At 42.0% G+C, this 22,557-nt stretch overlaps 1 protein-coding gene across 1 annotated transcript in view; it reads left to right on the top strand.

Annotated features, from left to right (window-relative positions):
• Window positions 1-22,557, top strand: part of RFTN1 (raftlin, lipid raft linker 1) — a 207,215-nt gene that overhangs the window by 58,124 nt on the left and 126,534 nt on the right. The window contains 1 exon segment of the mRNA XM_030328896.1: window positions 22,292-22,478. Within this exon segment, the coding sequence (XP_030184756.1) occupies window positions 22,292-22,478 (187 nt within the window).

Below are 22,557 nucleotides of genomic sequence, written 5' to 3' on the forward strand. Positions count from 1 at the left end.
AGCTTCTACTTCTGAACTTTGAGCTTAAAACTGCCCTGAGACCTCTGAGGCACCTTGTGTATTATAAAAGAAGGTATAATAATAACTGGTATTTATTGGGCATTTACTCTGTCTTAGGCATCTAACTCTTTCGGTTTTTATAAAGATTCTACCAGGCAAATACAGTTTATTGTCCCCCCCTTTTTTAAAAAAAAATATTTATTTATTTTTAAGTTTATTTTGTTTTGAGAGAGAGAGGGAGGAGGGAGAGAACAGGTGGAGAGGGGCAGAGAGACAGGGGAGACAGAGAATCCAAAGCAGGCTTCAGGCTTGCTCTGAGCTGTCAGCACAGAGCCCAGCCTGGGGCTTGAACCCACGAACTCTGAGATCATGACCTGACTGACTGAGCCACCCAGGCGCCCCTGTTGTCCTTTTTTATGCTTGGGGAAACAGAGGCACGAAGAGATTTAAATGACTCACCCGATGTCTTTCAGCAAGTGGCCAAAGCCAGGGTTTGAGTCCAGGGAGTCTCCCTCCACATCTGCTTTCCTAACCACTAAGCAACACTGCCCCTGGGAGGGAGTGGCTGACCTGCACGCAGTGTTTGTTGAACGGACTGAGTTGAACCAGACAGGCCCGTCCCTTGGTGGAGACATGGCATAACCCTGGGTAGAAGCAGTAAGTCATGTGTACTAGTGGAGACCATAAAACAAATGTGGTGAACTGTAAAAGATTAAAGAGCTAGTTTTCCTGTCATTCTCCCAGAAAGTTTCACACGTACTTGTCGAAGTTCTTATAGAGCTGGCATCTGCCAATTTGTAAACTTTTTATTGACTCATAATACACATAGAGTGTTTTGTTTTTATGAGGGAAGTGGTGCTTGAAACAGTCGACATCTCTGTGTCAGCCAGACATGACTCTGGCAGTTCTCAGAGTGTGGTCTGCGGACCCCGGGGAGCTCCTAAGGGCAAAACTGTTTTCAAAGTAATATTAAGATTTTTTTTTTTTTTTTTTTTTTTTGCTTTTTTTCAGTCTTATTCTCTCACAAGCGCACAATGGAGTTTTCCAGAGGCTACATGATGTATGATGTATCACTAATTATGTGTGCTTGGATATACTGGTTTTAAAAATCTCTTAGTTTGGGGGTGCCTGGGGTAGCTCGTTCGGCTAAGCCTCCAACTTCGGCTCAGGTCATGATTTCGCGGTCCGTGAGTTCGAGCCCCGCGTCGGGCTCTGTGCTGACAGCTCAGAGCCTGGAGCCTTCTTCAGATTCTGTGATTCCCTCTCTCTCTGCCCCTTCTCTGCTCATTCATTCTCTCTCTTTCTCTCTCTCTCAAAAAATAAACAAACATTAAGAAAATAATAAAATAAAAATGTCTTAGTTTTAAGTTTTCCAATAAAATAAATATCGATAGATATAACCCATGTAAACAAACCTCTTAGGGAGTCCTCAAGAATTTCTTCCGTGAAAAGCCATTCTGAGACCCTTTTTCTGAGTTTGTTCAATAGATGGTGTTTACTGTTTTTTTTTTAAATAATAACTGTATTCCAAATACACCTGAGTTTGTAATCCCTTTCCAATGTGCAAGAAGTTGGGTAAGATGAAATTTGCCTTAGAAAAATAAACCATTCTTCTCTTTGAGCTACCTTGCATCTTTTAGGGTACTCCCAAAGCCCTGAGCAACTTACTTCCTAAAAGAAAAGGTATTGTTTCTATCTTGGTTCTCCAAAGATTGGGTCTTCATTCTAACTTGCTGAGCATTATTTGAGAAAGAACAGCCCCAGCTACTGTACTTGTTAATAAGGCAGCCCACTGAGTGCCAGAATCCATTTTTTCTGTGTGATCAAAACTAAGCTGCATTTCTCCTTCCTGTCATTTCACCCACTCTGCTTCGAGGTTTTAAGAATTAGCTGTTCAAAGATTAAGTGCCCTTAATCAGTTCATCTTCCATTACAATGTAAAGTTTCTCTTGTGTTCAGCAGAGAACTTGATTTTCATTTGATATCTGCGATCACAGAATAGTAAGTGGATTCCCAGGAAATTTCATGAAGAGCAATGATAATGCAGAGATGGGGTGGAGGTAGTGGGGGATGTTGAGCTAATTGATTAGTTTAGAATCTTCTAATTTCCATGAGGAATGGAGGAGCCCAATTTGTATTTCTCCTCCTTGGCATGTTATTCTCACAGATTGTCTGATGTTTCATTATCATCTTGACAGAACAGCTGATGTATAATTCTGTTGAGTAGTATATCCGTTGTGTTTTTGCCATGTGCATTTATTACTTCATGATTAGATTATTTTGTCTCTATTAGTTGATTATCTGAGAGCTGGAGGAGTGAGCTCAGAGGAGTGTACATCTCTGGGTCCTGAATTTTCAGTGCCTCTGGCCCTTTGAACACAGCGGATACCTCCTTCCCTGATGATAATATACTGGGCTTTGGGGACCATAAATGACTGGTGTTAATGTCTTCTGCTAATAAAACTTTTGTTGCAGAATGTTCTCTTATTCAGAATTTCCCTAATCCTTACATGCAGCCAGCTTCATTGCTCTCTGTCTGTCAACACTGGTTCTTCGTCTGGTTCCAGGGTTAATTTGCACGCTTGTCATCCTGGGGTTTTTGTTCCCCTGCTCCCAACCTGTTTATGGAGACTCTTCTCAGTGGATTTGAGAACTGCAGGCTAGGAGTGTGATGTGAGGATTTTAACATACACACGCAAAGCTCAGGCGAACAAATCGCGTTCATTCGCCAAATAAGCCTCTTTGGTGTCCCCCAGCCCCTAAAAATAACATCCGTCCTCCGAGTGGTAGTTAAAGAGAATCACCACAGAGCAAGCTTTTCTCACAAACGCACACCACCTAAGCAAACTGGGATGGTTCCGTTCGGCTGTTTCTGCAGCTGTTCGCTAATCCCCGGTGCCCAAGTACGTGCGCGGGAAGGCTTGATGGCCTGGAGGCTCCCGTCACGGCGTGCAAAGTCTGGGGCTAGAGTGGGAGGCTTTGCTGGCTGCCAGTCTTCTTCTTCTTCAGAGGAGCCAGGGATCCTGATGGGAACTACAAGGTGTAGAGGAAGAGACGGTTTTGCGGTCTTGTCCTTCCCAGTAACTGTGTAGTTACTCTGTCCTTTTTTTTTTTTAATCATTTATTCATTTGCGAAGTAGTTCTTGAATTCTGATAATTAGCCAGGCAAAGAGGAGGCCAGTTGTGAGGAGAACAAAACGAGCAAGATGAAGTCTCTGCCTGCCCAGGAGAGACGCACCAGTAAACTGTTACATTAATGAGAGTGCTAGATGGTGCCTTCAGATATGGAGGGAGGCCTTCAGCAGGCCTCTTCTAGAAAGCGTTGTGGAGGATTAGTAGGGACTTTTTTTTTTTTAATGTTTATTTATTTATTTTTGAGAGAGAGAGAGAAAGCGAGAGAAAGAGAGACAAAGAATCCCAAGCAGGCTCCACGATGAGCCCAATGTGGGGTTCAGTCTCACAACCCTGAGATCATGACCTGAACCAAAATCGAGAGTCAGGTGCTTAACTGACTGAGCCACCAGGCCCCCCATGAGTAGAGATTTTCTAAGCAGACAGGGAAGGAGCAGGAGGGGAAGAAGGAGAGGTCAGGATCCGGTATTCCTCCGTTCCTGCCGCCATGCAGGCATTACTAATCAGTTGGGAACTATTTCATGGTGAGCTCACCCTCAGCCTAACAGTCTTTTTCAGAACATGGCTCCCAACAGCCTCTCTCACAATCCACCTCAAACTTGAATGAGCTAAAGAAGTAAATGGCCCTGGTTGTTCCCCTGCAGATCTGATTTTGTGGATCTGGGACATAGCCTGGGGATATCCATTTTAAGCAGACCTGCTCTACCCTACCCCCAGGCAGCCCTGATACAGAGGTGCTCAGCAATAGTATTGAGAAATCGTTTTCTGGCAGTTGATCTCTTGATTACATGAGTACATTCCAGCAATATTATTTTCATTCATATCAGAAGCAAATTGAAATTCTAGGCTCAGATAATTATAGACAGTCTTTCCACCTACAAAGCATGTCATGTTGGATTTTCAAAAATTGTGTAGGAATCAGGACAATTCTTTGCGGGGCTGCTCTGTGCCTTGTAGGTGTCTTGCTTGCCCGGCCTTCACCAGCGGTAGTGACCTCCCAGTCACAGTAGTAACTAATAGTGCCCCCTTTGAATTTCCAAAATGTTTCCTGAGGCAATACCATCCCCTGTGAGAACCACGGAGCCAGATGATGGGCCCTGGGTTTTTGGAAGGGGGAAGGTGTGCGAGCCTTGTGTTTTAGCCAGACCACTGGGCTGTTGGTGTAGACAGTGTGTAGCTGGGAGGCAGGCATGGTAATCAGGAAGCCATAGGAGGCTGAGAGGGTGGCCATGGAAAGGAAGGAGGCTTAGAAAGGAGAGTCCCAAGGAAGAGACTTGACAAGATGCAGCAGCCAGTTGGATGTAGAGAAGAATGAGGGAGAGGGAGGTATCTGTTGTTGCCCAAGGTTTGAGTTTGGCCGCTCTTAGATGTGATGCTATGGGCCATGACAAAATGCAGGAGGCAGGGCAAGTGTTGGAAAGATGGCAGGCTTTTGTTCCAAACATGTTGAGTTCCAATTGCCTGTGGGATTTGCAGATGGAGATTTTTCTGAACCAGCTGCAGATGTGGGTCTGGAGCTCAGGAGATAGAGACTTAGGAGAGTTGGGCACATGGAATTATCTGGAAGGAAATGGTGGTGGTGTCATGGAATGGATGAGATGTTGTTCAGGCTTGTAATTCCTCCTGGGCTAGTTAGGAGAGGGGGTCACAGAGGTTACACAGTGCTGGCCCTGCTGATGTTGGAGACTGTGTGCCTCTCTATTGTGATTCTCTCCAGCAGTACCCAAATAGTGTGGGTCCAGCAGGGGAGAAGCTTCAGTTCCCCATCTCATAAAATGAGTGTCCCTTCAAGCTCTAAATTCCCAACAGTATGGTTTCTGAGTTGTCAAGAAATAATATATTAGGTATGCCTGGGTGGCTCAGTCAGTTGGGCGTCCAACTTCGACTCAGGTCATGATCTCACAGTTCATGAATTTGAGCCCCACATCGGGCTCTGTGCTCACAGCTTGGAGCCTGGAGCCTGCTTCGGATTCTGTGTCTCCCTCTTTCTCTCTCAAAAATAAATAAGCATTAAAAAAAAAAAAAAAGGAAGCAATATATTAGGCATGAACATAACCTAAATTTGATCTAAATTAGAATAGAATGGGGGGAAAAGTAAGATATCTCAGTAGCCTCAGAGGAAGGGTGTCCTGGATATTTAGTTCATTCTCTTATGGGGCTCTTGGCCCTGCTCAGACAAATATTATGTTCCTGGACCTCAGCACACATGTACAACCAGCTCACCAGGACTGTTCTAGAGGCCTGCCATCATAGTTGGAAACCTAGTTCAGAGCATCTGCTTATCTTAGGAGTCACTGATACCATTTTTAATTATAGAAGTTTTCTCTTTTTTTCTTTCCATTTTTTTCTTTTAAAAAAATTTTTTTGAAAGGGTTTTCAATGTAAAGATCAATGTAAATGTAAAGTGCACTCCTTTCTAAATATGCCATGGAACCCAAAGGCCTTAAAAATTTGGGAAGTGTTGACAAACATACAGCTTTACAACTTTAATGGACAGTAGTCCTCCTTATCCATGGTTTGCTCAAAGTCACCTGCAATCCAGAAGCAGATGATCCTTCTTCTGATGTATCGTTAGAAGGTCAGTAGCAGCCTAACATTACATCGCAGTGCCTGTGCCATGCATCTCACCCCATCTCATCATGAAGCCACTTTATCATCTCCCATTATCACAGGAAGGAGAAGAGCAGATACAGTATGATAAGATATTTTGAGAGAGAGACCACATGCATACAACTTTTACTATAGTAGATTGTTATAATTGTTCTATTTTATTATTAGGTATTGTTGTGACTCTCTTATTGTGCTGAATTTATAAATTAAACTTCATCATAGGTATGTATGTACAGGAAAAACATAGTATAGCTAGGGTTTGGTACTCTCCATGGTTTCACACATCCACTGGGGGTTTTGGAAAGTATCCCCCGCAGATAAGGGGCCACTACTGCAGTGAAAGAAAAACAAAATCGCAATGCACGTAACAGACTAAGGACTCATACCCATCTAATAGAAAATTGTATACAGATCAGTAAGAAAAAAGATAAGCTGCGTTATGGAAAAATGGGCAAATGGGATCTCGGCTGAAGAGTAAGAAATAAATAATTACATTTGTACGTATCATGTATAAAAATATTCTCACCTTATTACTAATTATAGAAACTTAGAATAAAGCAACAGTGTCATTTTTCACCAACCAGATTGGTACTCTGGGGAAATAGGCATGGTCTCACTCCATGGATTGGTAAGACAGTTGTAGGGCAGTCAGGCAATTCCTATCAAATCTTGTGCCTGTGAGATGTGCGAACATGGGATTCTAGAAAAGCATTAAAAATGATTACCATTAGGAGAACAGAGGTGAACGAGGAAGCTTTGTTATGGCAGCACCCCACGCCCCCACCCCCCACAACTAGGGGAAATGCACACCAGGTATTGTAGAGGTCTGCCACGACACCGTTTTAATCTGGCTTTGACTTTTGTCCTCTGTCCCCCACCTCTGCACTGTGGGCAGGAAGTCCAGTGATGTGGAGAAGGCTGATAACAAGTTATTTGCATTTGTCCAACTGAAATACATTGGCCCCCACTTTATCAGTGTCTTTGAATATCACTATTAACATTTACATTTGAAAATTGGATTTGCTTTTAAACATTTGCTTTGTTTATTTTCTCGTGTCATACCCTGAAATTAAGCGAGTCTGATTTATGATGGTTATTTATAATCACTGCGTAGCTATCTTTATTTCTCTGGTTTTCCCATTATAGACTTCTGTGGCAGTAAACATGCTGTACACACTCATGGCTGTATTTTTTTTTCCAATCAAGAAAATACACTATGAAATTTATGGAAGAAATAAACATTACATTTTGAAGAAAGGCTTCGTTTACCTACGTGTAATCATTTCAAGGAAAACACTGATCCAAGGAGTTGACTGATCTTAGGAAGGACTGCCAGGGGGGCACGCAGTTGTACAGAAACAGAGAGCGTGTTTTGGTTTTGAGGAGTTATTTTGTTCTGATCCTCCCACACTCGTTATAGTTTTGTGGTATGGTAAAAGAGCACTGGATTGAGAGTCCAGGGGTCTTTTATAGTCTTGATTCTGCCGCTAACTATATGCCTGTAGACAATTGTTTAATTCCTGTGGACATCACTTTACAATCGATGAAAACGAATGGACTAGTTTAGGTAATTAGGAAGACTTCATAGTTAAGGGCATAGGTTCTGAATGATTGGATTTGTGTCTTGGGTTCACCACTTACTGGCTGGGCAACCTCGGGAAAGTACTCAACCTCTCTGATCGAGAGTTTTCCTCATCCTTGAAAAGGAGCTTATAGAGAGGTGGTTCGAGGATTAAATGAGGAAGTGTGTAACACGCATAAAACAATGTCTTATGTAGAGCTTATGTTCAGGGGAAGTGAGCTGTCGCTATCATCATTAGTACTCCTGTAATCCTTCTCTTATCTCGTCTTTAAGGGCTCTTTCAGTTGTTAAACCCTCTGAAACCATGATTCTCAGAAAAGCAATTCAAAGGCAGTATTTGAAGTCTAGAACACTACATGGGAAGAGGATGACAGTGGGGGAAGAACAGGCAGATAAGCTGTCAGGTGGCCGCTGACCCCCCGCAGCCTGCTTCCAGTTACATTTCTCACTTTCCATTTCCAGCTCTCACCCAACCCTCCCTGAGGCCGCCACCCACGTGTGATCGGGGGTGGACAGACACTATCTGTGCAGCCTCCCCTTTCTCTGTGGTAGCTGAGGACAACTTCTGGGCTTTAAAATAATTTTTTTTTTTTTTCACTTTAAATGTTACGCCTGAAATGCTTCCAAGTGGAGCTGCTGGCAGAGCAGGCCCGAAGTGGGAGGAGAATTTAGGGTAGGAGTCCTTGCCGGTGGCGGATAGTAGAGGAATTTAGGACGTGTGGGTGAGGAAGGGAAGTACAGGACTAGAATTACCCCTGGCTTTATGCCTCCTTCAAGAAATATTTTCTCTTTGCACATTTAACTTCACAAATTTGGGATGGATTCAAGACAGACATGGAGAGTGGTCAGGGCAGTGGTGACATATTCCTGTCCCATCTCCTGCTGGATGCCTTCCTCTTGGCCATTCCCTCGTCTGTCATCCGCCTTTTCCTGGTGCGCTGTGTGTTAAAGGCTCTAAATGTGTTCTCACCATGGTTCCACCTCTTTTCTCGATCCTCTCTTTTATTCTCTTGCTCTTTTTGGAGTGTGGTTTATGTATCTCACTGGGACCTCCTGCTGTCCTTCCTCTGGTTCCTCGTTACTTTTACGGATGGTGCCGTTTTCTAGAACTGGCTCCCTAGACTTTCCAGTCCCATCGCAGCTGTGGGCCCTTCCTCCTTCCTCATTCTGCGATACCACGGAAGTCTGTGGTAGCGTCTGGTGCAAATCACAGAGGTAGGAACCCCTCAACATGCTTTTTGCCTCACTTTCTTTTCTGAGTCCTGATGTCTAGACCCATCTGGGGTTCACATTAAGAAATCAGTAGAAGTTAGGGGCGCCTGGGTGGCTCAGTTGGTTGAGCATCTGACTTCGGCTCAGGTCATGATCTCACAGCTTGTGGGTTCAAGCCCCGTGTCGGGCTCTGTGCTGACAGCTCAGAGCCTGGAGCCTGCTTCGGATTCTGTGTCTCCCTCTCTCTCTCTGCCCCGCCCCTGCTTGCATGCTATCTCTCTCTCTCTCTCTCTCAGGAAATGAATAAACATTAAAAAACAAAAATTAAAAAAAAAAGAAAGAAATAGAAGTTTAAACCAGCATTTAAAAGAGGGTTGCAGGGAAAAAAGTATGTGGGTCTGTGGCTTAGGCTGAGAAATTAAAGTCATATGTGAAAACTAAAGAATATTGATGTACAGCTGGAATGGTTTCAGACATAAGGATCCACTTGCGGACATGAAGACCTGTCATGCTCGGTGACAAGTTGGGAGATGATTAGGGTTATTATAATATTGACAATAATGATCTTAGTGGTTCCCATATACAAAAGAGTTAAAGGTTCCAGGTCCAGTTCTACTGTGCTGTCTGCATTATCTCACTTAATCCTCATGCCGGCCGACGTGGTTAACATCACTTTTGTATGATATAGCCAAAACTGAGGCCCATCAGGGCTTAGGGCTCACCTAAAGTCATAAAGCTATTAAGGGGTGGCACTGAGAGTTTAAACTGAGAGTTTAAATAAAGGTGGGGCAATGGGCAAAATGGGTAAAGGGGAGAGGGAGACACAGGATTCCCGTTATGGAATGAGTAAGTCATGGGGATAAAAGGCACAGCACAGGGAATGCAGTCGATACTATTGCAATAGCAGTATGGTGACAGATGATGGCTGCATTTTGTGGTGAGCAGAGCATAATGCCTAGAGTTGTCAAATCACTGGGTTGTACACCTGAAACTGATATAACATAGTGTGTCAACTATACTTCAATTTAAAAAATAATAATCGAATAGAAAATAAACCCAAGTAATTTGGCTCCAGAGAGTGAACCTTGGCCCCCACACCATCCATCTTTCTGCCTTCGCCAGATTTGATACATCACCAGCTTTCTACCCTATAATTCAATTCTTGATTTCTGTTTTCTATTTGCCTAATAAGATCTGCATCGTTTAGAAGTAAGACAAACTACACTGCAGTTATAACAAATAATACTACTTCTTGGGACACGTGAGAATTCTGAATATCACGAAGCCGCCCATCCTACCCCCGGTGAAACCAGGCAAGGAAGCATAGGAAGGGAGACAGCTCTGTTAAGTCCAAACACTAAGACCACACAAATGAGTTTATTAGGGGTATGAGGGAGAATTTGCATCTCCGGAATGTAACATAAATCATCCAGAAAGTCCAGTACAAAGCACTGCCAGGGACTCAGCAAAACAGACCGGAGGGTCCACTGTCTATTGAGATTTCTGATCCGAATCATCTTAGCCGGGATGCCGGCTGGCTGGGGGCCTCTGGCACTTATTTCCAGTTTGGCCAGAGCAGTGATTCCCTGCTTGAGAGTTCCTGCATGGGGTAAAAGGTGTGACTCAGGAGGGCGTGCGATCTGCTGATGGAGTAAGAACAGAAAAATGTTGAGAACCCACTTGCTCCACAGAGGTAAACACTTTGGAAGTGTGACTGTGTTACTAGAGATTCTCGAAGAGCAGGGATTTAAGGGTCTCAGGGACCAAAACATCAAACAGGAAGGCAGTACCAAGTTTTGCTTTCTTCCTCCAACTTGGAATAGTGACAGCTAGTGAAAAAAAATTTAGTATACGTGAAGGAAGATTACCCATTTGATCCCACACTATACATACTGTTGCAGCTTTCCCCCCACTCCTTGGTGTTACAGGCTTATTTTGGGAAAAGAAGTGACCTTACTCATAATTGGAGCTAAAGGATGCTTAGTAATGAATTAAACTGACACCTTAATAAAGGTGGAGAAGGGAGCATGCTTTTTGGACTGAAAAAAAATGAGTCTAATTTAAAACAAAAGATTCTAGAACAGACCTGCCCCATAGAAATATAATGTGGGCCCTGGATGTAATTTAAAGTTTTCCAGTAAAAATTTCAAATTAAAAAATTAAAATAGGTAAATTCATTAGTAATTAGTAGGTAAATTAATTTCAGTATGTTTTATTTAACTCAGTATATTCAAAATATTATCATCTCAACATGTAATCAATACCAGATTTGTATCGAGATATTTTATGTTCTTTTTTTCATGTGAAGTCTTTGAAATTGTGTGTGTTTTACACTTAAAACACATCTCTGTTCACACTAACCACATTTCAGGTGCTCAGCAGTGATGTGTGAAGGGAAGAAAGACAGGAGGGAGAGGGGGGTGGGAGGAAATGTTAGTGAAAACCTGAAGATGCCTTCTAAGCAAATAGATGCCTATCGCACCCTCTTTGGCAATCCCAAAGGCCACACTTCCTGGTGGTCCATTTCCATAAATTCTCACCGGCAAGTCAGGAAAATCTTTTCTCCTTCCTGGTTAAAATCCATCTTTCCCTTCTTGTGCCAACTGTTGTTGGTAGACGACATGTTTCTGGATGTAAATAAAAACTCCCCCCCCCCTTACATTTCTTTTCTGTTTTATTATTCTGGAGAACCTTCCTTGGCCATTTACTCTCATGTAACTATTCTACTTGATCTCACCCTCCAGCTTTTCTCTTCCTCCACTGGAATCTGTGAGAAGGCAGCTGGAGGGACACACATGCGTGCATAGACCTCAGATACTATTTGGGACTCCATTTTTATAGTGGGAACCAAAATGCCTCTTAAAATTGGCCTCCTGTGGCATCATAGACCCCCATCTCTTCCATAGGCAAAAAATAAACCAGAGAGTGCTGATGACAATTTTGCATGCAAATTGGTTAGCGGAGCCCGGGGCTGCTCAACTTGTGTGTACAATTTTCTATTTCCATGCACCAATTTGGGAGTTTGCGCATGAACGCAGTAATTGTTCATGCAAAGCTGAAAATGCAGGTGTGGAAGCCTTTTTTAGAGTAAGAGAACTGTCTGACCCCATTCTCATTTGAGTTTTGTTGACTCTTTCGTGATGTCATATGCATAAGTATTATTTATTAAAATACATTTCCAATATATGGAGCTTTTTGTAAGTCTTACGAATGTCTTTGTGACTGTGCCACCGAACATATGGTATGTCTCCACTACAGCGAGGACAAGGAGAGTCTACTGAGTTGAATTTGCTCGTGTGTCTGGAGGTAGTGCCTTTGAACCAACAAGTTGATTTCCTTTGTGGGTAGGAGTTGTACAAAGCCCACAGAGGATAGAATTTATTCTTGCCATAAGATCTTGAAACTATTCCTGCACATGGGGCATTTTTGTGCTTTCCAACAGTTTCCAGAGTGCATTGTTTTATATATTGTTTATATTACTATATTCGGAAATTTTAAAAAATTCTCCTAAGTAAAGAGTTTATTGATATACCAGTGTGAAACTCTATTACAGAGTTGAGATCCTTGTGATAATAACTCAAGGTAAACAGAAAGAGTAGTATTCCCTTGTGCTCTGCATAAATGCCAAACTGAAGTGTGCACGTACCCTCGGGGCACCATACTTTTTGGGAAATTTCTTTTTTTTCCATTTTGTTCTGCCTGGGGTTAAGATTCCCCATCACTCCTTGTGTATAACCACAAGACTTTGTCCTGTCATTATTTGGCCATCTCCGCAAAGTGGAATTTTTATATACTTTTATACAAAAGTCGTACCTTTGCTTTCATTGTCATATCAACCCTTGATTTTTCCTCCAGGTCAGAGGTATGGATCCAACTCATTTTTAAAATTGCTACTTAATAGTCTATAGTATTGGATGAGCCATAGTGTATTCATTCAGCCATTCTGCTCTTGATGGATTTCATCATGTGCACGTAGGGAAGGAATTAAAATGGCCCTCGGCTGTTTCAGACTTGAAAAAAGCACCATGTCCCTTCTTGTTCCGAAAGAGCTGACTGACCGCCTGGCTCTAATGGGACTGCCCCACGAGCTGGATGGGCGAGACCGTGTGTGGGGTGACGAGCCAGAGTCAGAATGTGTTTGCCGGCTCAGTGTGCTACCCATTTAAGGTGCCCCTTTGCTTTAGCCTCTTGGCTTTCAGCACACCTGAATGAGAAAGTACGAGAGCAATCACGCTTCTTAGTTGAAACTGAGATTCCCCACAGCTCCTTGCAATGATGCATTATTTTTCTGCTGTGCCTATTCTGAGAACTTGGCCACAGTGGCGTTATATTTTCAGTACTGATTACTTTTATACAGAGTCTTCAGACTTTATCATAGAAATCCATATAGGGTCCCATTTACATTCTAAACAGTTTCATTTCCATATTGTTTGTACATATTCATTAGTGGCTGGTCTTGGATGCAATCAGTTTATTGTACTCTCAGAATCAAAGAGAACTACCCGGAGCGTCAGCTCTCAGGATATCGTGCTCAATTAGGAAAATGGCATAAAATATTGACAAGTAGCTTCCCTTCCGCCTCATGCTAAGCTCTCCTTGGATTTGGCATGGACCAGTTTGAATAGAAATTCTGAAGACTCGGTGATCCTTTGCTTCTCCCCTTCACCATAAAAAGTATTTTTAAGCATGTGATATATTTTATTAATACTCCAACTTCAGTTTCTAGCCGGTTGCTTTTAATATTTGAATACCCCACTGTGAAGTCCAAGCAGCTTGAGGCCTGGTGTTTCTGGAAAAGCTTGCTTGATGAATCTTAGCCTGTGTCTTCTCTGACAAAATGGACCAGTGAGATGAGCGGGAACGCCGTCTTTTGGGTTTGATTAATGGTTACGGTCAATGGGAATTATTCAGCACTCTCCTTACAAAGTCCTAGACACTGAATTTTTTACAGTGTGATGTTGCATGTGTGTAATCCAGTGACTGCGTGTGATCCTTTGAAATGACAAGCAAGCCAATAACAACTTGATCTCCCCCTCTCCCTCCACCCTTCCCTTCACACACACCCCCACACATACACACAGACACACACGCACACCCCTGTGGTCACAGCAGTCTGACAGTCTGATGCTTCACAGTCATTTGTGGTCTGGTGGCATGCACTTAAGAACTCATTTGATGAGGCCTTTGTTGCTTGGCCAACTCCTCCATGATTGGCCTGTAGAATCCTAGGTTTAAATAAGCTTTAAAAAGTGCTTTTAGTCGTACTGAGATTTTCCCCTTGACTTTATCCATGATTTAGGTAAGGTGTTAAGAGCTGTGTTTTATGAAAGCTGATTGGTGGTTGCCAGAGAGGGGAATAGGGAACTGCTTACCGGGTATGGGGTTTCCTTTTGGGGTGAGGAGAATGTTTTAGAAACAGAGGTGATGGTTGTACAACATTGCGAACGTACTAAACGTCACTGAATTATTCACTTTAGAATGGTTGATTTTATGTTATGTGAATTTTACCTCAATTAAAAAAAAAAAGAATAAACAGTGTTTTAGTAGTGTGGTCTCCTGAGCCTGGCTATGTTTTGTTTTTTTTTCTTAAGTTTCAGAAACATGAATTTATGTGATAAGACAATGACAGAAATCTGAATTTGGAAAGCCTGAAAACGATAGTTGTAACTTATTCTTCAGATTTAGAAATGACACAGATAGAAGCCTTCGGGCTGCACACATTATTTTAAAAAATTGAATTCCTATTCTTTACCTATACAAAAAAAAAAAAACCCACATTTGAAAAATGATTGATTTTAGTGTTTCGCTAAATTGGATCTACTGCAAAGCCCAGGCAGACTGATGTTATAGAAATAACGGCCTTCAAGGAACTTTAAAAAAAAAAAAAAAAAAAAGAGGGAGAGATTTGGTTGAACAGTGTCATTATCAGCTTTACCTGTGAGGGAAATTACCCGGGGGAGATGGTGTCGGTCCTCTTGTGTTTCGCTCTCTGGTATTGACAGATCCATTAGCAGATGTAATTAGAAAAGCAGAGTTGGACTTTGAATAATTAGGTTAAAGTCACAGATGATTGCTGAGCAAAATAATAGAAGCTGTTGCAGTTCAGCGTGCCGTTGCCTGCCGTACAGAGGAGAGAAATGAGTGGCGGCTTGCTGTATGCCAGTGGTTTTGTTCTTGCCTTGGAACCTGGCACTTTCCCAGCAATAAAGTTTGAAGGAGCAAAGCCGTCCCTTTGGCTCTTCTGCACATGTCTGCAGGGCTTCGTGTCTGGGGAATAAGTGGGGCTGCGGAATGTTTTTGCTAAACAAAACATAGTCATAGCAAAAACAAAATCTCCTTCATCCCAGGAGTGTTAAGAAATGTGTGGTTTTGTGGATTAGGTCCCCCCCTCCCCCGTTTTCATTCCCTTTTTTTTTTTTTTTAAGTCCTGGAATAATGGTTTATTTATTTATATGGAGTTATTTTCTGAAAGGAAAACAGAACACTTATTCTAAAAGACCTTGGGCTCTCATGCCACCCAAAATACCTTTCCGGCAGTGCTTTCTATATTTTGATATTTTTTTTTTTTATCAAAAGCCTGTTATTGGTAATTGAGTGAGGGAAAAAAAATATTTCCAAGGAATTCAAAATGTAATTATATAGTTCCCAAAAAATTGTATAGTTCTAAACATTTTGTTCATCTTTACATCAGTGTAGAGGAGAGAAGAATTGGGAAATAGAGGGCTGTGTCAAATACCTGCAGGTGTATCCTTGAAAACAGATATAAATAGTGATGATGTGGGAATGAACGGAATCACAAGCTCTTCAGTATGTGACCGAGGCTTACAGCGTGCCTTGACAACGCTATGATCAGGGATAGGAAGGAGTAGGGGGCATCTATCCCCCTCCATTTATCAAATGCCCCATCCAGTCTGCAACCTACCATGCCTTGGCTTTGGGCCATATGGACTTGGAAATAAAATGAGAATTACTTGCCAAATCTAAAGATTAGGAGAGTTTCTATGAAGACCAAGATTTCTGAGTTCTTGAAGGTAAGAATGAGAAGTTTTGGCACCATTGGGCCCACATTCCCATTGGCAATAAGCAGGCTGAAAGGCATGATACTGCCCTCTGGGTGAGAGGGGGCTTCGGTATCCATTGTTCCTCCCATGGCTGTGTCTCTTGTTTGTTTGTCCATCTGGGCCCTGGCCTTGCAATCTGCCCCAGGCCCTCTACCAGGTCACGAGATAAGAGCCAGCCCCCACCCAGGCTAGTGGGAGAAGCCAGCTGGAGAACTGGGCTTTGTACAGCAGTGGCATCCAAGTCCTTGTGTGGGATGAAGACACGGCTCCCTGAGTGGGAGCACCGGGGCGTCCAGCCTGGTCCTCAGGTCTGCAGACTGACCACAGTAGATAAAAAAGACTTTGGAACTTGACAGATTGGAAAGTGGAGAGAGAGAAAAGTATGATCTTCAAGATGGACATTGGGCCCTAACAGTGGCATTTCCTCAGACTGGAGTAACATTGGCCAAGAAAGCATCATCTGTGCTCCTCATCTTCAGAATATGAAGGATTATAATTAGAAATTTCAATTTATGATGAGGTGGCTTATGGGTTCAGTCCTGGAGTGGCCTCATAAAAGCCCAGGAAGTCAAAGTAACTTCAGGTAACGGATACTGTTTTCTTTATAGCTCTCCACTAGGAAAGAGGCAACCCATTGTCCCCAGACATACTTCTTAGAATACCCCTTTTCTCTCCTATGACTGTGTAGGCATCTCTTCCCTGGAATGCCCCTGAATGTCTCCCAGGGACAGTCAGAACAGGCAGAATCCTTTCTCATCCCTGGGATGAGCAGAAGACTGGGACCCTCAAAGACAGCAGTGATTTTTATTCGGTCATAGTGGCAACAGATTATTTTCTTGCCTCTCTATCCATCTCTCCACCCACTCGCACGTGTGGGTATTCCGTATTCCCATTTTGGCTCTAGGTTAGGGGAACTCTTCGGTTTGCACTGCGGACATTTATTATATTATCCAGTATCACCTTTTAATTAGGAACTGGTACGTTACTCTTCAAATTGAAGTAATGAAATCATTGCATTTTAATGCTGGAAGTTCCTTTCAGAATTGCCTCTCCAGGGTCTTCATTTTATAAACAACAGACCCAGGAGATGGGGTGGGAGTTAGATGACTTGTCCAAGGTTACATAATTTGTAAACGAAGTCAGGCAAATCTCACAAAACAAAAATAATGGAGAGGTTATCCGGGTGGGTGGGGTGAGAAAGAGACCAAGAGGCTACAATTGGTATGTCCATCCACACAGAGAAGTCATTCCTTTCTTTATTTTTCTAGTAATAATAGTGGGGGATTGGTCAGTTTATAAGAACTAGGGTTTTTCTGAAGGTTAAGGTTCAAACAGAAACAAGAAATTAAGGCCTTTAATCATATTTACAATAAGAGCCTGGTTTTATTTTATTGCGATGAGATTGTTGAGATTAATTTTTATTTGTTTTTTAACCATGAAGCTAAACTTACTTTGACAGCATGCATACCAAAAATTAAAGCCATAAAATTGCTGAGTTTTGACAAGAGATACATCTTTAGATTTTAAGATAAAAATTTTAAAGATACTATGTTTTATTCAGGACGCATTTAACTATAAAGTGGTTGATCGCCCAATGTTTTGAGTGCACTGATTTGCAAGCCTGGAGGGTAAGGGGTGTGGGTGGAAATGGGAAACAATTTAGTGGCCCAGCACTGTACTGTCATCACCAGCCTCATTTGACCTATATCCCTGACCAACTCCCCACCCACCACTGCCAGCACCACGGAGAATGATACTTTGGAGCTTTATCCGTTACACACACATCATCCCGTTTGATTCTTACAGCCGCTGTACGATGTCATTATCTCCATTTTTTAAACAAGGAAACCGTGTGTTCACATGCCCAGGATTATCGCCAGGGAGGAATGTAGCTAGAATCCCAAATTTTCCAAACGTACGGACTGCTTTTATTTCTTTTTATTAGAGCGTGATGCGTAAGGGGGAACAAATACATAAATTATCAGAATCTTAGTAAAGGCTTATTTTATTACAGCAGTAAGAGCTTGAAATACTTGGCGCGTTCACAAAACACCACACTGTGGAGACTGGCTGAGTGGGAGGGTCTCATACTGGTTGACTCACAGATGCTCTTCCTACACACTCTTATCAGAGAGGAGGGGAGCTTAGTGCTGCCTAGCATTTTGGGGTTTGATCGCTGTCGTGAAGTTACCCACCCCAAAAGGCCTGCCCTCCTACCAAAAGTCCATTACGTTTTGCAGACGAAACCACAGGCATCTGTGCCACACACGGTTATGCTCGTTCAGTTCGGTTGCTTTGTAATCTCTTGATAGCAGAAGAAACCTGCCCCTGTTCCCTTGACACCCTACATAACAGACCTGCTCCTGTCATTTGCAGGGCCCAGGAGAAAAAGTGCAAGACATGTTGGGCCTGAGCCAGCGCTAGGGTGAGGCGAGGGAGGCAACATTTTTATTTAAAAAAATTTGTTTAATGTTTATTTATTTTTGAGAGAGAGAGAGAGACAGAGTGCGAGTGGTGGAGGAGCAGGGAGAGAGGGAGACACAGAATCTGAAGGAGGCTCCAGGCTCTGACCGTCAGCACAGAGCCCGATGTGAGGCTCAAACTCATGAACTGCGAGTTCATGACCTGAGCTGAGGTCAGACGCTTAACCGACTGAGCCACCCAGGCGCCCCGAGAGGCAACATTTTTTAAAAAGACAAGATCAGTAACAGTGTGGTGCTAAGCCGTATTGGAGCTTGAGGCAAAAGAAAAAATAATACTGATCCTGTATTTATTAAAATTTTGGATATCTTGTTTGTTGTAGACTTCTTGCATGAATTTTCACTTTGTAACATATTGCATTAAATTTTTATTGATCTTTCTTACTGAGTTTTTGGTGCCCCCTAAATTTTGCAGCTGTGGGGGTGTCTCCCTGCCCTCCCTTGGGCTTGCGGATGCACACATTGGGGCACCATCCACCCTTGCTACAGATTGAAGAAGCCTGTCCAATCCCCCAAAGTGGGCCCTGGGCTCTAAGGGCAGAGAATTCCAGGGTCTTGGCTGTGGGAAGTTGGGCTATGGATGACAGGTGGGTACGTGTCCCTAGGTCCACTGTTTCCTTGCCCTCAGAGAGGAGAGGAGAGTGGTTGGAGGAGGGCCAGAGGAACCCTCTGGACAGTAGCTCTCAGCCTCAGAGTCCCTTGGAGGGCTTGGGAAGGTACAGATCACTCAGACTCTGATTCAGCAGGTCTGAGGTGGGGCCCCAAAGTCTCCATTTCCAATGTGCTCCTCCGTGCTGCTGCTGGTGGGTCAAGGAGCACACTTTAGAGCAGGGATCCACGGTGGGGGTCTCCTTGCCTGGGTCTAAGAAGTTGCTTGACAGATTTCTGTGCGTGGAATTCAGATTTCTGTGCGCGGAGTTCGGAGGGGCTCAGCGTTCTTTACCAGACTTGTCTTCAGATCTTTGGTCGAGCAGCATGTCCAGAATGTACCGTTCAAGGGAAAAGATGTCATACTTTTCTGCTTTCCTGGCCAATCTTCGCTTTGTCACTGTTATTAATGAAGGTTTCTCCAGGACGCTGGGCACTGCTTTAGAGTGAATCATTGCTATAGATTTTTTTTCCTGTAAATTTCTTGCATGATGTATGGAAATGAGAGCTACAGTGGCTGATGTTAAGTAGTGTTCTTAAGTACCCCTAGATTTGTTTTTAAGATTGTGTTTTAAAATAACACATTATTTTAAAAAATACATAAAGAACTTTCAGATAATGTTTTTACATATAAATCAGAAAATTTTAAATGTCTTATCAACCCTCCACCCAATGACCCTGATGGATGGTAACAGTGCCTACTGCAAGTACAAAAGAAAGTAAAAGCCACCTTTCCATCCTTCCCTCTATTCTCCAGCCTTTTTCTCCAATATTCATATTTTTGTGATTTCTTTCAGAAAAAAAATTTTATTCTAAAAAAGATTATCTCTCTATTTTTATACAAGACTAGCATAGGATAAACACTTGACACCTTACCTCTTAACTTAATAATTTATCTCGGACACATTGCCATCAGCACATAACAGATTTACCTTAATCTTGTTAAATAGCCCATAGGATTCATCACTGGGTGTCCCAGTGTTTATTTAGCCAGCTCTCCAATGAAGAAATACTTGGTTCCACGTTTTTGCTATGTGAACATATCTGTAGTATCTTTGCCCATAAAGCATGAAAAACATCTAGGAGTCCAGCCATAGATGCAGTATCCGGTAGTGGGGTTGTTGGACAAAGGGTGTGTGTATTTTTAGGTTGGAAGGCAAGCATCATATTCCCCTTCAAAAAAGTTTACCCGATCAACCATGATGAGCATGCCTGTGTCCCCAACATTCTTGCCCACAATGGATAGCATAGAAGTAAAAAAGAAAAAAATTCTATTATTCCAATAGCAATATTAGTAGAAATAACTTGTTAAGTGTGCAATATCTATGTGAAGAAAACTTTAATACAGTGCCTGAAGACCCAAAGAAGTCTGAATAAACAAAAAGTATGCCTTGTTCTTGGATGGGAACTTGTAATATGAGGAAAATAGCCATTCTCCCTCAGTTAAGCTATAATTTGAACATGATCCAAAAATAATATCACTAGGCTTGGGTTTTTTTTTTTTTGAAGGAAGGTTGATGAGCTGATTTAAAAGATGATTTAGAAAAAAAAAAATAACAGACAAGAAGAGTCAGAAACTAACAGGAAGAATAAGAATTTCAGGAAATAGCCTGACCAGATATTAAAATGTAACATTAAAATTGTTAAATATAGATAATGAGGGACAATCATAAACTTGAATATATTCAGGAATATAATATATGTAAAGGTAGCATCTCAAACTAATGGGAAAAAAAATGGATAAACATGGGGGGGGTAGAATATTGAATTCATATTGAATAAATTCCAAACTGGATCAAGATTCATATCCAAAAAATGAAATATGTAGTAGCAGGAGAAATCGTTTATACTACCAGAATGTCTCTGCTCTGATACAAAACTCAGAAGTCATTGAAGACAAGATTGGAGAAATTCCACTTCATAAAAAAAAAAATTCCTCATGACAAGACCCACTTTATGCAAAGTCAAAAACGAACAATAAATTGGGAACAATATTGCAAGTGATATCACAATAAGAATTAAATCTCCTAATGTATAAGAGTTTCTACAAACCTATAGAAAAAAAGGACCAATAACCCAACAGAAAACTAGGGCAAAGATTATAGTTACAGAAAGGCGACACAGACAGTATTTAAAACATGACATGTTCAATAAAAAAAAAAAAATACAGTTACATTAATGAGAGAAATACAGATTACCACCACAGGGATCATTTTTCATTATGAGATTTGCCAGGGCATGGAAAAAGAAATACCTTTGTACATCACTGGGTGGGGGGGAGGTGGTAAATCCATGTTACCCTGTGGAAGAAATCTGGCAATATCTGAGAAAATTACAGTGCATTTATCTTTGGTCTAGCAAATTCCTAGGTATGGAATTCCTAGGTATGATGTATTATACATGAGCACATGTGAAATTACGTAGGAGCGTAATTTTCGTCAGCATTACTTATAAAAGCAAAAGTTTGATTAATCTGTGGTACATCATACAAAGGAACACTGTTCATCTGTAAGGGGATGAAGAAGAATTCTGTGTGCTACTACTGAATGCTTTCTAAGCAAAGTATACTGTCAATTGATAAAAATTAATAAAAAATGAAATGTGTAACACTATGCTACCATTTGTATAAAAAGAGAGGGAGACATATAGACTTTACTTGTGTATGAATTCAGCAATTGTTAATGTGTATACAAAAAATGGATAATACTGATTGCCTTTAGGGAGAAAGCCTGAAGGGGACCGGGCTGGGGTGTATACTTTTAATTGTGTTATATGCTTACAGCTTTTGATTTTTGAATCTTATCTGTCCTTCTCAAAGAATTGTTTTAAATCAAATCTTAAAATAATTCCGTAGGTGAAAAATACTTGTTTTGATATTCATATTCTAATGTTGAGTTAATGTGAGTGTTTTTCAAATATTGACTAGCTTTTTTGTGTCTAATTTAGGCAATTGCCTATTCGTATTTTCCTCCTCCTCCCTCCCTCCCTCCCTCCCTTCCTTCCTAACTTCCTTCCTCCCTTCCCCCCTTTTCCTCTTTCTTTTTTCTTTTCTTTCTTTCTTTCTTTCTTTCTTTCTTTCTTTCTTTCTTTCTTTCTTTCTTTCTTTCTTTCTTCCTGTAGTTTCTTTGCAAATTAAGGAAATTACCTCTTTGTCTTAAGTGTCACAGAAATTTGTTCCAGTTTGTCTTCTGACTTTGTTAATACTGCTTTTTGCCACCTGGAAATTTTATATTTGCGTGCAATTTCATTTTTTCCTCCTCCTCTTTCTTTTTCTTTTCTTTTCTTTTTTAATTTTTGGAGGGGATGGAAATGACTCTTCCAATATGACCTCTGAGAAGACTGACTTCTAGGTTTAAGACATCTAGTCAGCAATGCCTTGAGAGGACTTGGGAAATAACCTGCTGCTTTAAGTTCTCTTTGAAGGCAGTAGTTAAGACAGGAATAAACTCGCTCTTAGCAAGAGGTGACCTGGAGGTCTCTGCAAGGGCAAGGGGAGAGGGACTTAGGTGGGGGAGAGCGGCAGTTTTGTTGGGTCCCTGATGAGCCTCTCCTCTCTCCATCTACAGCAGAGCTCCCGAGGTCCTCAGCAGTGAGGCTGGCCTCCCTGCACGACCTGCCCGCCCAGCTCCTGGAACTGTATCAGCAAGGCTTCTCACTAGTGGCCCTGCACCCCTTCGTGCAGCCAACCCACGAGCGGGAGAAAACACCCCTAGAGCACATCTTCAGGGCCATCCTGATCAAGAAAACTGATAGGTAAGTCTTCTGAGGGCCAATGGTTAGCTTAGCGCATTACAAGGCTGTTGCGTGTTGAATGGAGGAGGGAAAGTGAGAA

This window comes from Lynx canadensis, chromosome C2 (assembly GCF_007474595.2).
Source record: "Lynx canadensis isolate LIC74 chromosome C2, mLynCan4.pri.v2, whole genome shotgun sequence".
Taxonomy (NCBI): Eukaryota; Metazoa; Chordata; class Mammalia; order Carnivora; family Felidae; genus Lynx; species Lynx canadensis.